At 42.6% G+C, this 13,816-nt stretch overlaps 1 protein-coding gene across 2 annotated transcripts in view; it reads right to left on the bottom strand.

Annotated features, from left to right (window-relative positions):
- The window catches only part of snx17 (sorting nexin 17), a 92,635-nt gene that overhangs the window by 39,132 nt on the left and 39,687 nt on the right, over positions 1 to 13,816 (bottom strand). For both annotated transcript variants that reach the window (XM_078542329.1, XM_078542330.1), the window contains exons 7-8: positions 12,583 to 12,670; positions 2,005 to 2,074 (exon numbers count right to left, since the gene is read on the bottom strand). In XM_078542329.1, coding sequence (XP_078398455.1) covers positions 2,005 to 2,074; positions 12,583 to 12,670 — 158 coding nt within the window. The remainder of the gene's footprint in view (positions 1 to 2,004; positions 2,075 to 12,582; positions 12,671 to 13,816) is intronic.

Genomic DNA, 13,816 nt, shown 5'->3' with positions numbered 1-13,816 from the left:
GAAACACCTCATGTTAAAGATGGCTGGATAGGGACATAAGATTAAAGCAATATTTTGTTCCTACTGGCTAAAAGGGAGAAAACATATAATGTCATCTCTGGGTTCAAGCAACACTGCAGCTAGTGAGGCTACTCTGTAGTCCAGTATGCTGCTATTTTTAAAAATGGAACTTCCCTAGAATTCATCATCTGAGTAAATGGTCAGAGAGGCAGTGTCTAGATTAAGAAAGCGTATTTGTACAATTATTATTTTCCTCTTTTAAAAAAGGGAACAGAATGCAGGAAGTGGGAGGGGGGGTGGGTAGGAGTGTAGAATCAATCAAAAGCCATCAACTTTAGTAGGAAGCAGTATAGGAGGAATAGTAGCATGTTGGAACATCAGGAGAAGGCAGGGGTAAGGCAAAAAAGTATTCTGCAATATTTAGGGTCATTCATTTTGACACTTTGCTAATTGAAATTCAAAAGACAACAGGCCGTAATTTCAGGCCTGTTCCAGGGTGTCGTAAAGGCGTGCTAGGGAATCCCCTTCAGAAGTTCACAGGTAAGGCTTGCATGGCAATTGCCCAACAGTGCAATTTTCCCCTGGGCAATTACCCTGCACTGGGAACCATCTGAAAATGCGATTTAAATCGCAAACTTTAGATGGTTCCGACTGTCTGACATCAATAGTTACTCACTAGTAGAAGAATTAAAATCTCTTCTAACTTCTGGGTAATTATTGCACAGACCAAGACCAACCCCCACTGGAATCTACCCACTCCGCATCCCCCAGACTCACCCTCTCCCACTGGATTCCACCCGCCTCACCCCTACCTGTAAAGGACTACAAACACCGGATGGGAACTCTCCAACCCAGCCCCAACTCTCGTCACACTCCCCCTTCCCGAGGCCGACCCAACAGCACCCCCCGTTGCAACCCCCACCCAAGGTCCAACCCCCCTCCACCAAGCCTCACCCAATCCTATACCCACCCACCCTTCCCAGGCCCCGCCCACCCCCACCCCCCACAAGGCCGGACCCGAAAACCCCCTCCCCCTGTAAAGCATAATCTGACACAATCCCTGCCGCCCTCCATAGCCCGACTATACCCCCCCAGGCCTGACACAGCCCAACCTCACCTTGACACCCACCTCAACGCCCCACCCCCACCGAGACCCTCCCCAGGCCGGAACCGCTCCTACCCCTCGCCCCGCCAAGGCTCGATCCACTCTCTCTGACCCCTGCAAGGCCCAACCTGGCCTGCTTCCCCTGTCCCAGCCTGACCCGACCCTCCCCTTCCATCTCGCAAGGCCCAGCCCAACCTGCGCCCCCACCCCCACCAAGGACCGACCCCACCCCCAAGCCTGACACCCTCCACAACACTGCCCTGCCCACCCCACCAAGACCCACCACTTCCAAGGCCCGACCCACTCCCCTCCCACCCAAGCCTGGCCCAGCCAACACCCCCTCAACCCTCCCCCCCTATCCTTGGGAACCTACACCCCAAGAAGGCCTGGCCTGACCTGCCTCCTCCTCCCCAAACCTCAAGGCCCAATCTGACACACTCCCTCACCACCACTTCCCCCGCCAAAGGCCCGACCCGAACCTCCCCAGCACCCCTACAAGGCCCGACCTAAACCAGTCACACTTTCCCTGTCAAAATCCCTACCTTACCTGTTACACTTACTTTCTCTCTGGCCTGGTAGGGACATGTAAACTCAACTGGATCTTTAAACTTACCTAGTTTACGGCAGCTAAAAAAACAGAGGGGGTGGGTGGCCTCCTTCCTTTTGGCTGAGCTGCCCTTCAATGCTAGACCCTGGGAACACACAGCACTACTTGGATCTCGCCCGGCCTGAGTTGGAAGGTTGGGCAAAGACAGGATGGAAAAAAAAATTTAAGGTAAAAACTAGGAGTGGAGTGGCAATCTGACTCGAAGGAAGTTGAGGCCCAATGAAATTCGAAAGTGGCTCACCTAGTTATAGTCCTCGAGTTGCAAATATTTGGTAACCAAAACTCCTCTTACCTGGACATATAATAGGTTCAATCCAACCCGGTTTTCCATAACATCATTGTCATAAGCAGTATCCCAGTAGCTGTAAACAAAACACATCAGTACAAGGTGATTATCTGCACATGTGCCATTTCAAGCTTGCCAAGAAAGTGGTTTGCTTTCATGCTAACTTTTCTAGCTAAATGCAGGTGAGCATATGCACAATGTGCTGAATAGCTTCTTTCTGTGCTGTATGATTCTATGATAATCAGGCAATAATCCAAGTCACATAGATCCATAAATTTGTATAGGAATTTAAGTACTCTGGATGCTGCAATTCTAAATTGAAAACAAAGTGCTGGAAATACTCAGGCCTGTCAGGAAAAGGTAACAGTTAACGTTTCAGGTCTGTGACCTTCCATCAGAAGCAGACCTGAAATGTTAACTCTGTTTCTCTCTCTGCAGGTGCTACCAGGCCTGAGTATTTCCAGCCTTTTCTGTTTTTATTCCAAAAACTCGTGTCAATGTTGCTCAGTATTATATACAAAGTCATCCTACAGCTGAGAAATGATCACACTTCGATAACGAGAAAAACTTTGAAGATACTGAAGCAGAAGGCAAAAAGGCCAGGGAACCTTTGTAAATCTCTGGTTAGGCTACAACTGAAGCGTTGCACTCAGCTCTGAAGACCACATTTCAGGAAAGATGAGGGTCCGTGAGAAGGTTGAGGAGATTTACCAGAATAGTTCCAGGAGTGAGGGGTTTTAACTACAAGGCTAGGTTGGAAAAGCTAGAGTTTTTCTCCTTGGAGCAAAGGAAATTGAGGAGGGTTTTTAAAGAGCTGTGCAAGATTATGATAGGTTTAGATGCAGAAGTATAGTTGACTTCCTTTTTTAAAAAATTCCCATCACTAAAACGCTTCTTCCTTCCTATAATATCTGATATGAAACTTTCCTACCTCACTGTGGCTCAACACATGTTCTGAGTTACCTTGTTGTTGCATTTCAACAAGAAACTTCAGAACCAGATTCATTACAGCAAAGGAAGCCATTCAGTTCCTCAAGTCCATGCTGGCTCTCTTTAGAGCAATCCAGCCAGACTCAAACCCCCACCCTATCCCTGTAACTCTAAGTTTATTTTCCTCAAGTGCTTATCCTTTTGAAATCAGTCATCTTCTCTGTTTCCACTAACCTCACAGGTAGCAAGTTCCAGGTCATTACCACTCGCTGTGCAAAAAAAGGTTCTTCTTCACATCCCCCGCTTGCTCAAAACCTTAAATGTGTCCACTAGCCCTTGCACATCAGCTAATGGGAACAGCTTGTCTTTGTCTACCTTATCTAAACCTATCATAATCTTGCACAGCTCTTTAAAAACCCTCCTCAATTTCCTTTGCTCCAAGGAGAACAACTCCAGCTTTTCCAACCTAGCCTTGTAGTTCAAATCCCTCATCCCTGGAACTATTCTGGTAAATCTCCTCTAAACTTTCTCAAGGACCCTCATCTTTCCTGAAATGTGGTGACCAGCTGAATGCAACACTTCAGTTGTAGCCTAATCAGAGATTTACAAAGGTTCCCTGGCTTTTGTGTCCAATACCTCTAGTTATGAAGCCCAAAATGCCAAATGCTTTGCTAACTACTCTCTCAACAACTCTGAGCTAATTAGCACCCTTCTGCTCTATATACTTAATTTCCCCATCCAGGCTCTCAGCTCTGAAATTGACATTCTCTCAATAACAATTGTGGTACCTAATGAGATTTCAATGAGAAATTACACCAAGGCTCTTGCAGCACTTCAGCAGCGTTAATTTGTTACAAAGAGGCCAGATAATCATTCAAGATAGCACACAAAGCACAAGACATCTTTTACCAAGTGCATTGCCAGAGAAAGCAAAACTCTCAACAATTATTCATGCATGCTACCACATAGATAGACTTTTTACTTAATTTTACTCTTTTAATAAGGTGGGTAGGTTAAGGGCAATTTGATGAAGTGAAGCCTTTGTGCACAAGATGAATGGACTCCATGTGTGAGAGGCAGCCAATAGGTGCAACTTTAAACTGTGTTTAATCAGCAGTGTGTTACTGTAAGTGATACTCCCCAAGCTGTAATGCCCAATTCACTGATATTCCATCTTCTCCCTTCCAAATTTATTTGAAATAAAAATATACATTAGGCAAGAGAATCAATAAATTGCTCAGCAACACCACAAGTATTTGCTATCTTGATAATATCTTTGTTCTTGCAATATATGGAAAAAATAATTATACAGTAAACAAGCTCTCAATTTAAAAACCGAAGGCCAGGTGAGAATTAAAGGGTTTAATGACAAAAGATTAGTTTTACAAAGTTGCACCCTTTTCAAAAAGTGGTGACTTATTATTCTATAGTATGGATTCGCAGTAAATATTTTAAACATGTTCTCTAAAATGCAATACCAGCAACCTCATGCTTATTAATTGTTAATACATACATCATAAAACTACTGGAGAAGGGCTACAACATTCCTGATCTCATTCAGTACATTTTCCTGTCATTTTCCAACAGGCAATTAAATGTAAAGACAATTGCTGCTTTTTAAAAATTCTTTGATGGGGTGTGGATGTCGCTGGCAAGGCCAGCATTTGCTGCCCATCCTTAATTGCCCTTGAACTGAGTGGCTTGCTAGGCCATTCCAGAAAGCAATTAAGAGTCAACCACATTGCTGCGGGTCTGGTGTCACATGTAGGCCAGACCAGGTAAGAACGGCAGATTTCCTTCCCTAAAAGATATTATTGAACCAGATGGATTTTACGACAACCAGTGATAGCTTCATGGTCACCAATATAGAGACTAGCTTTCAATTCCAGATTTTATTAATCAAATTAAAATCCACCAGCTGCCGTGGTGAGATTTGAGCCCGTGACCCCAGACATTAGCCTGGGCCTCTGGATTACTAGTTCAGTCTAATTACCAATATGCCACCATCTCCCCAGGAGGTTTAACTAAAAAGTGAAAACCACAGAAATTACATTCTAAATTCAATCAAAACAAAATGCACACTGCCTGTGAGCTAGTGAGCATAAGAACAGAAATATTGAACAGTTCAACATGTGGCTGGAGAAATGAAGTAGGAGGGAGGGCTTCAGATTTCTGAGGCATTGGGACTGGTTCTGGGGCAGGTGGGACCTGTATAAGGGCAGGTTACACCTTAATAGGACTGGGACTAATGCCCTTGTGGGGAAGTTTTCTTGTGCTGTTGGGGAGGGTTTAAACTAGATTGGCAGGGGGATGAGAATCTGAGGAGAAATTCAGAGTGGAGAGGAGAAAAACTGGCAGTGGGAAGGAGAGAAGTATCAACTGATAATGAGGATATATCAGAGTAGTATCAAGGTAGATAGAATGCTTAAGAGTTTGATAGAATGGGGTCAGAATAAGGGGGAAAAGTAAAAAAAGCCTAAATCAGTGCTAATGCACATATGTGTGAATGTACAGTGTGGTTAATAAAATTGGTGAACTGCAGGCACAGGTTGGCAAATGGAATTATGGTATTATTGCCTAACAGAGACCTTGCTCATAGAAGGGCAGGGCTGGGTGTTAAATATTCCTGGGTACAAGGTGTTTAGGAGAGAGAGGAAAGGAAGGAAAAGTTGGGGGAGTAGCAATATTGATTAAAGGTGGCATTACAATTCTAGAGAGATGTTCCACAGGGGTCAAGGACAGAATCTTTCTGACTAGAGGTAAGGAATGAAAAAGGTGCAATAACATCGATTGGTGTTGTATATAGACCACCAACTAGTGGAAGGGATGTGGAGAAACAAATTTGCAAAGACATTACAGAGAGGTGCAAGAATTATAGAGTAATCATAATGGGGGACTTCAATTTCCAAATATAGACTGGGATAGGGATAGTACAAAGGGGCAAAAGGGCTGAATAGGGGGGAATGTGAGGAAAAACTTTTTTACCCAGAGGGTGGTGACAGTCTGGAATGCACTGCCTGGGAGGGTGGTGGAGGCGGGTTGCCTCACATCCTTTAAAAAGTACCTGGATGAGCACTTGGCACGTCATAATATTCAAGGCTATGGGCTAAGTGCTGGTAAATGGAATTAGGTAGGTAGGTCGGGTATTTTTCATGTGTCGGTGCAGACTCGATGGGCCGAAGGGCCTCTTCTGCACTGAGAGATTCTGTGATATCATGGAATGTGTTCAAGGTAATTTTCTGCAACAGTATGTTTATAGTCCAATAAAAAGGACATGCGCTTTTGGACCTGGTTCTGAGGAATGAGTTAGCCCAAGTGGATCAAATATCAGTGGGAGAGCCTCTAGGGGACAGTGATCATTGTATCATAAGGTTTAGACTGGTCATGGAAAAGGACAAGGCACAATCAAGAGCAGGGATAATTAACTGGGGGATAGCTAACTTCGATGGGATGAGAATGCATCCGAGTCAAGTGAGTTGGAATCAAACGTTGGCAGAAAGAACGATGGCTGAACAATGGGTCACCTGCAAAGAAGAGGTATTGCAGGCAATGTGAATGTATATTCCCTTGAAGGGGAAAGGGAGGACAAATAAATCCAGAGCGCCCTGGATGATGAGATGAAGGTGAAGATGAAATGGAAGAATTGTGTACACAACAGATGTCAGGTAGAAAATACAATGGAGAATCAGACTGAACACGGAAGGACCAGAGGGGAAGTGAAGAAACTAATAATAAAAGCAAGGAAAGAGCATGAAAAGAGGCTGGCAGCTAACGTAAAAGGGAATCCCAAGGTCTTCTTTAAGCATGTACATAATAAAAGGGTGGTAAAAGAAAGATTAGGGCTGATTAGTGACAGAAAAGGGGACTTGCATGTGGAGGCTGGAGAAGTAGCAGAGGTATTGAATGAGCATTTTGCTTCTGGGCTACCCAGACCTAGGTGAGACTGGAGGTAACTGGTACAATTCACAATTGAGATGGAGGTGTTAGAAAAGCTATTAGCTATCCCCCAATTAAAATAGGTAAGGTACCAGGACCGGATGAGATGCATCCAAGGGTACTGAGGGAAGTGAGAGTGGAAATTGGAGAGGCACTAATGATAATCTTCCAGTCCTCCTTAGACACAGAGGAGATGCCAGAGGGCTGGAGAACTGTAAATGTTACCTACTTGTTCAAAATAGGGTGCAAGGATAAAGCTGGCAACTATAGGCCAGTCAGTTTGACTTCAGTGGCAGGGAAACTTCTGGAAACTATAATTCGGGATAAAATCAATAATCATTTAGACAAGTGCAGGATAATTAAGGAAAGCCAGCATTCATTAAGGGAAAATTATGTTTAACTAATTTGCTGGAGTTCTTTGAGGCAGTAACAGAGATGATCAATAAAGGCAACGCTGCTGATCTGGTGTAAATGGATTTTCAAAAGACATTTGATACAGTGCCACACAACAGACTTGAGTAAAATTCTAGGTCATTGAATAAAAGGGAAAATAGGCACTTGGATAAGAAGTTGGCTGAGTGACAGGAAACAGTAGTGAAAGATGGTTGTTTTTGAGATTGGAGGAAGGTTTGTGGTGCAGTTCCCCATGGGTTAGTGTTTGGGCCCCTGCTCTTCACGATATATATTAATGACTTAGACAGTGGTGTGCAGGTCTTGATTTCAAAATTTGCAGATGATACCAAGTTTGGAAATATTGTCAACTGTGATGAGGATAGTCTTGAACTTCAAAAGGACAAACATGTTGGTGGATTGGGCAGACAAGTGGCAGATGAAGTTCAATGCAGAGAAGTGTGAATATGGCAAGACAGTATAAAATAAAGGGAGAGCCTCTAAAGGAGGTGAAGGAATACAGGAACCTCGGTGCATATGTACATAGGTCACTGAAGATGGCAGGGCATGTTGAGAAAACAGTTAATGAAGCATATTGTATCTTAGGCTTTATTAATAGGGGCATTGAGTACAAGAGTGAGGAGGTCATGCTGAATTAGTACAAGACACTAGTTGGGCCTCATCTAGAGTGCTACTTCCAGTTCTGGGTGCCATGCTTGAGGAAGGATGTGAAGGCGTTGGAGAAAGTACAGAAGAGATCCACAAGAATGATTCCAGGGTAAAGAACTGTGGCTATGAGGGTACACTGGAGAGGTTGAGACTCCTTTCCTTGGTGAAAAAGCAGCTGAGAGAAGACTTGATAGAGGTATTCAAGATCCTGAGGGGTATGGATAGGATAAATAGTGAGAGACTGTTCCCACTTGAGAGCATCAAGAACTAGAGGGCACAGATTCAAAATAATTGGCAAAAGGAGTAAATGTGATGTGAGGAAAATTTTTTTCACCCAGGAGGGGGAGTCTGGAACGAACTTCCTGAAAGGGTGGAACAGGCAGGTTCCATCAAGATATTCAAAAGGGAGTTGGACTGCTACCTGAAAAGAAATAATGTGCAAGGTTACGGGGATAAAGAAGGGGAGTGGGACTAGGTGGAATCCTCTTTGAGGGCCAGTGCAGACTCGATGGGCCGAATGGCCTCCTACAGCACTGTAAAGATTGAGATTCTGCAAAATAGTTTAAGTAGTTAATAAAGACACAGGAAGGGTGGCAGGACAGGGGATGTGTCACAGCTGCAGCATGTGGAAGCTCCTGGATGTCAGCGTGATCCAAGGCAAACATGTCTGAAGTGTGTACGGCTAGGGGGGTGGGGCGGGAGGGAGTTACCTGGATACTTCGTACCAGCAGTCAGTCAGAACTCTTTGGACAGGATCTTCTGATTTTGTCAGTGGTCAGGGACAGGAGAGTGAGACTGTGAGTGAGGCAGTTAAGAGGACCCAGAGTGCAGGAGCCTCAGCCTTTGATTTTGTCCAGCAGGTATGAGGTTGTTTCAGCTGGTTTGGATGAGAGCGGAGGCTGCAAGGTGGATGAGCTGACCGACCATGGCACCATGTTACAGGAAGCCATTCATCTGGGGGAGCAGAAAGGAATGTAGTGATAGTAGGGGATAACATAGTGAGGGGGATTGACACTGTTCTCTGCAGCAAAGACTTAGAATCCAGAAGGCGGTGTTGCCTGCTCGGTGCCAGGGTTTGAGACATCGGCTCAGGGTTGGAGAGAAACTTGCAGAGGGAGGAAAAGGATCCAGTCATAGGTACCAACGACACAGGTAGAACTAAGAAGGAGATTGTGCATAGTCAGCATATTACGAAGCAGAACCTCAAAGGTAATAATCGCTGGATTATTACCTGGGCCACTTACAAATTAACATAAAGCAAACAAGATTAGAGAAATGAATGTGCGGCTCAAAGGCTCGTGTGGGAGAAGTGGGTTCCAGTTCATGGGGCAATGGCACCAATGTTAGGGAAGGTGGGATCTATACTGTTGGGATGATCTGCACCTGAACCCTGCTGGGACTGGTGTTCTAGCAAGACGCATAACCAGGGAAGTAAAGAGAGTTTCAAACTAAACAGTGAGGGCAAGGGATCAAATTTAGCAAGATGTGGCGAATCAAAAAGTAGAGACAAGGCAAGTGAGGAAGATATTAATGTGGAAACAAAAAACAGACCGTGAAAGGAAGGGATAGAGTACAAAGCTAAGAGTACATAAGCAGGTAAGGCTAGAGGTTACAAAAATAATAAAAGGACAAAAATAAAGACTCTGTATCTGAATTCATGTAGCATTTGTAACAAAGCAGATGAAATGAGGCTGCAAATAGAAATAGATATGACATAGATTGGGGCCTGAACATTGAAGAGTACATGACATTTAGGAAGAACAGGAAGCTATATAAAGGTGGAGGGGTGGCTCTGTTAATTAATAATGATATTAAAACAAGAGAGAGGGATGATCTAAGTTCAGGAAACCACCATGTAGAAATGGTTTGGGTAGATATGAGAAATGACAAAGGCAAGAAATCACTGGTAGTGGTGTACTGACCTCCTAACAGGAACTACTTAGTAGAGCAGAGTATAAAGGAAGAAACAATGGGAACTTGTCAGAAAGGTACAGCAATAATCATGGGGGATTTTAATCTACATATAGACTGGATAAATCAGATGGGAAAAGGTACCTTGATAAGGAGTTTAGATTACTTCAGGGATACTTTGTTAGAACACCACATTCTGGAGCCAACCAGAGAACAGGCTATATTAGGCCTGGTACATTGCAATGAGACAAGATTAATTAATGATCTCATAGTGAAGGCGCCCCTAGGTAGCAGCGATCATAGCATCATTAAATTTTACATTCAGTTTGAGGGAGAGAAGAGCGGTTCCAAAACTAGCATTTTAAATTTAAGGGCAACTATGAGAGCATGAAAGCATAACCAGCTAAAGTGAACTGCCAAGTGAGGCTAATGGATAGGTCAACAGTGATGCAGTGGCAGACATTTAAAGGGATATTTCAGAAAACACAGAATAGATACATTGCAACGAGAAAGAAAAATTCCAAGGGGCAGATCCACCATTCTTGGTTAACTAAAAAAGTTAAAGGTAGTGTCAAACTTAGTGAACAAGTACATAATTGTGCATGGATGGGTGGCAAGTCAAAGAATAGCAAAGCAAGTCTAAAAGATCAATAAGGAGCGAAAAATTAGAGTACGAGAGAAAGCTAGCTAGAAATATAAAGACAGATAATAAGAGTTTCTATAGATACCTAAATAAGAAAATAGTTAACAAAGTGAGCATTGGACCTATAGAAAGGTGAGCCTGGGGAACTAATAATGGAAAATAAGGAGATAGCAGATGAACTCACTATAGGGGATACAAGTAACATCTCAAATAGCTGTAAATCAGAATTAGAAAGCAGGGAGGAACTCAGGAAAATTACAATCACCAGAGAAGTGGTATTGAGCAAACTGTTAGAGCTGCGGGATGACAAATCCCTGGGTCCTGATGGACTTCATCCTAGAGTCTTAAAAGAATGGGCTAGTGAGACAGTTGATGATTTAGTTTTAATTTTCCAAAATTCCCTGGATTCGTGGAAGGTTCCATTAGATTGGAAAATAGCAAATGTAACTCCTTTATTCAAAAAGGGAAGGAGACAGAAAGCAGGAAACTACAGGCCAGTTAGCTTAACATCTGTAATTAGAAAAATGCTAGAAGCTATTAATGAAGACTTTATGGCAGGGCACTTAGAAAAAATCATGGCAATCAGGCAGAGTGAACATGGTTTTGTGAAAGGGAAATCATGTTTAACAAACTTATTGGAGTTCTTTGAAGTAACATGCTGTGGGTAAAGGGGAAAAAAATCGGTGATTGTACTGTCCTTGGATCTCCAGAAGGCATTTGATAAGATGCCACAAAGGTTTTTGCAAAATATAAAAGCTCATATGTAGGCATATTGGCATGGATAGAAGATTGACTAGCTAAAAGGGAACAGAGTAGGCATAAATGGGTCTTTTTCTGGTTGGCAGGATGTAACGAGTGGTGTGCCACAGGGATCAGTGCTGGGGTCTCAACTTTTTTACAATTTTTATAAGTGACTTGGATGAAGGGGCAGAAGGTATGGTTACTAAATTTGCTGATGACACAAAGATAGATAGGAAAGTAAACTGTGAAGATAAGGAGGCTACAAAGGAACACAGCTTAAGTGAGTGGGCAAAGATTTAGCAAATGGAGCATAACGTGGGTAAATTTGAAACTGTCCATTTTGGCAGGAACAATAAAAAAGCATAAAAACAAAAAACTGCGGATGCTGGAAATCCAAAACAAAAACAGAATTACCTGGAAAAACTCAGCAGGTCTGGCAGCATCGGCGGACAAGAATAAACTTGACGTTTCGAGTCCTCATGAAGGGTCATGAGGACTCGAAACGTCAACAATAAAAAAGCATATTATCTAAGTGGTGAGGGATTGCTGAGCTCAGATTCAGAGGGATCTGGGTGTCCTAGTGCATGAATCACAAAAGGCTAGTATGCAGGTACAGCAAGTAATTAGGAAAGCTAATAGAATGTTATCATTTATTGTGAGTGGAACTGAATATAAAATGGGACGGTTATGTTTCAGTCGTACAGGGGATTGGTGAGACCACATCTGGAGTACCGTGTACAGTATTGGTGTCCTTATTTAAGGAAGGGTGTAAATACGTTGGAAGAAGTTCAGAGAAGGTTTACTAGACAAATATCAGGAATGGGCGGGTTGTCTTACAAAGAAAACTTGGACAGGCTAGGCTTGTATCCACTGGAGTTTAAAAGAGTAAAAGGTGACTTGATTGAAACTTTTAATCCTGAGGGGTATTGACAGGGTGGATGTGAATAGGATGTTTGCTCTTGTGGGAGAATCTAGAACTAGGAGTCAATTTTTAAAAATAAGATGCCGCCTATTCAAGACAGAGATAGGAGAAATCTTTTCTCTTGAGGCCTGAGTGTCTTTGGAATTCTGCTCCCACAGCCTTTTGAGGGAGAGTGTTGTTGAATATTTTTAAGGCAGATAGATTCTTGATAAACAAGGGGGTGAAAAGTTATCGGTGTAGGTGGGAGGTTACAATCAGATCAGCCATGATCTTATTGAATGGTGGAGCAGGCTCCAGGGGCCGAATTGCCTACTCCTGCTCCTAATTTATATGTTCATATGCTATCTAAGAATTTAAAACAACGAAAAAAGCATCTTTATAAACCAGGTCACTTATCCTTTTAAGAAAGTATTTGAAATACAAAATCATGTTCATTTATTACCTCTTTCGCAGCACAATTCTGTATTCTGTGTTTTTCAAGCTTGTGACTGAAATATAGGGCAGTTCAAACTCCTGTAGCTTTCGTACAACTAAGGAGTAACAAAATAATTCATTAAATTCATGTTAGTCAGTGTTAAAAATCTCTATAAATAGAAAAATTACTAATGGAATTTGTAGCATCCGTTCAGTTTTTGATTGCAATTCATTTCTTTCATGCTATACTTAGCTGCTTCTTCCTACCACCTGAGCCACCACTTAGTCTTGCCTCTAACCAGTCAGATTGAAAAAAAGTGACTGAAAAAGGTTAAAATTTGCAGGATTGGGAGGTCAGTCAAGGGGAAGACGGAAAGAAGTCAGGGACAGAGGGGAAGGAGAGGCGGGAGTCAAGGTGGGAGGGGGGCATAGAGGAGGGAGACTGAAATTGACTGCATTATTCAAGGTGCATTCACAGTACAACGTCAAAAGCAAGTTGTTTCTGTCCAGTGCTCATGCTAAATCAGATACTTGCAGTTTAAGAATCCAGCTCACTTTCCAGCCTTCGTATTACATTCAATAACTTAAAAGGGTCACTGCTCATAAGTAATTCTATACATTTAAGTAAACACACCAGCTGAAATCATATTTCTACTGCGCTTTGTGCTGCAAGAATAGTTAGTATGGAAAAGGAGAAACATTCACATTGATGTATCGGGCAGATGCTCTTAACTTAAGTTACAGAAGCAGAGTAGAGGCATTTCAAATATGAAATTATATATGAAAAAATGCCAAGAACAAAAACATGGGAATATTTCTGAAAGGCTAACTAATTTCTTTTAACATTCAAAATGCATGATATAGAATGGAACACCATTTCTAATCTAATTAAGTAGAGGGAACTTTGATCTACATGGCTTCAATACATCTGTGTGAATATTCCCCCTTTTCCACAACACCCACTTCCGCAGTATCATTGACACTGCCAATTCTGTGGGCTATTTTGTGCCGAGTGCATGTACTCAAAATAAACTACTGTTCTCAAAGTCATTTCATGGAGGACCTTTACAGCTAGCAAGAAAAGGATGCATTCTACAGTCTGAACTGGATTGAATCTAGAAAGCAGTGAAAGACAAGAGTATTAATTACTGTATCAGCTAACTCATTTTAGTTCATTACATTTTGTAGAACTTTGCTCTCAGTTTTTATCTATTCCAAAATAATTTTCCTGCCAGATGAATTTAAAAGCAAAGCTTTCTTGG

This window comes from Cetorhinus maximus, chromosome 5 (assembly GCF_964194155.1).
Source record: "Cetorhinus maximus chromosome 5, sCetMax3.hap1.1, whole genome shotgun sequence".
Lineage (NCBI taxonomy): Eukaryota > Metazoa > Chordata > Chondrichthyes > Lamniformes > Cetorhinidae > Cetorhinus > Cetorhinus maximus.
The sequence above is the reverse complement of the archived record's forward strand: the minus strand, read 5'-3'. Positions and strand labels throughout refer to the sequence as shown.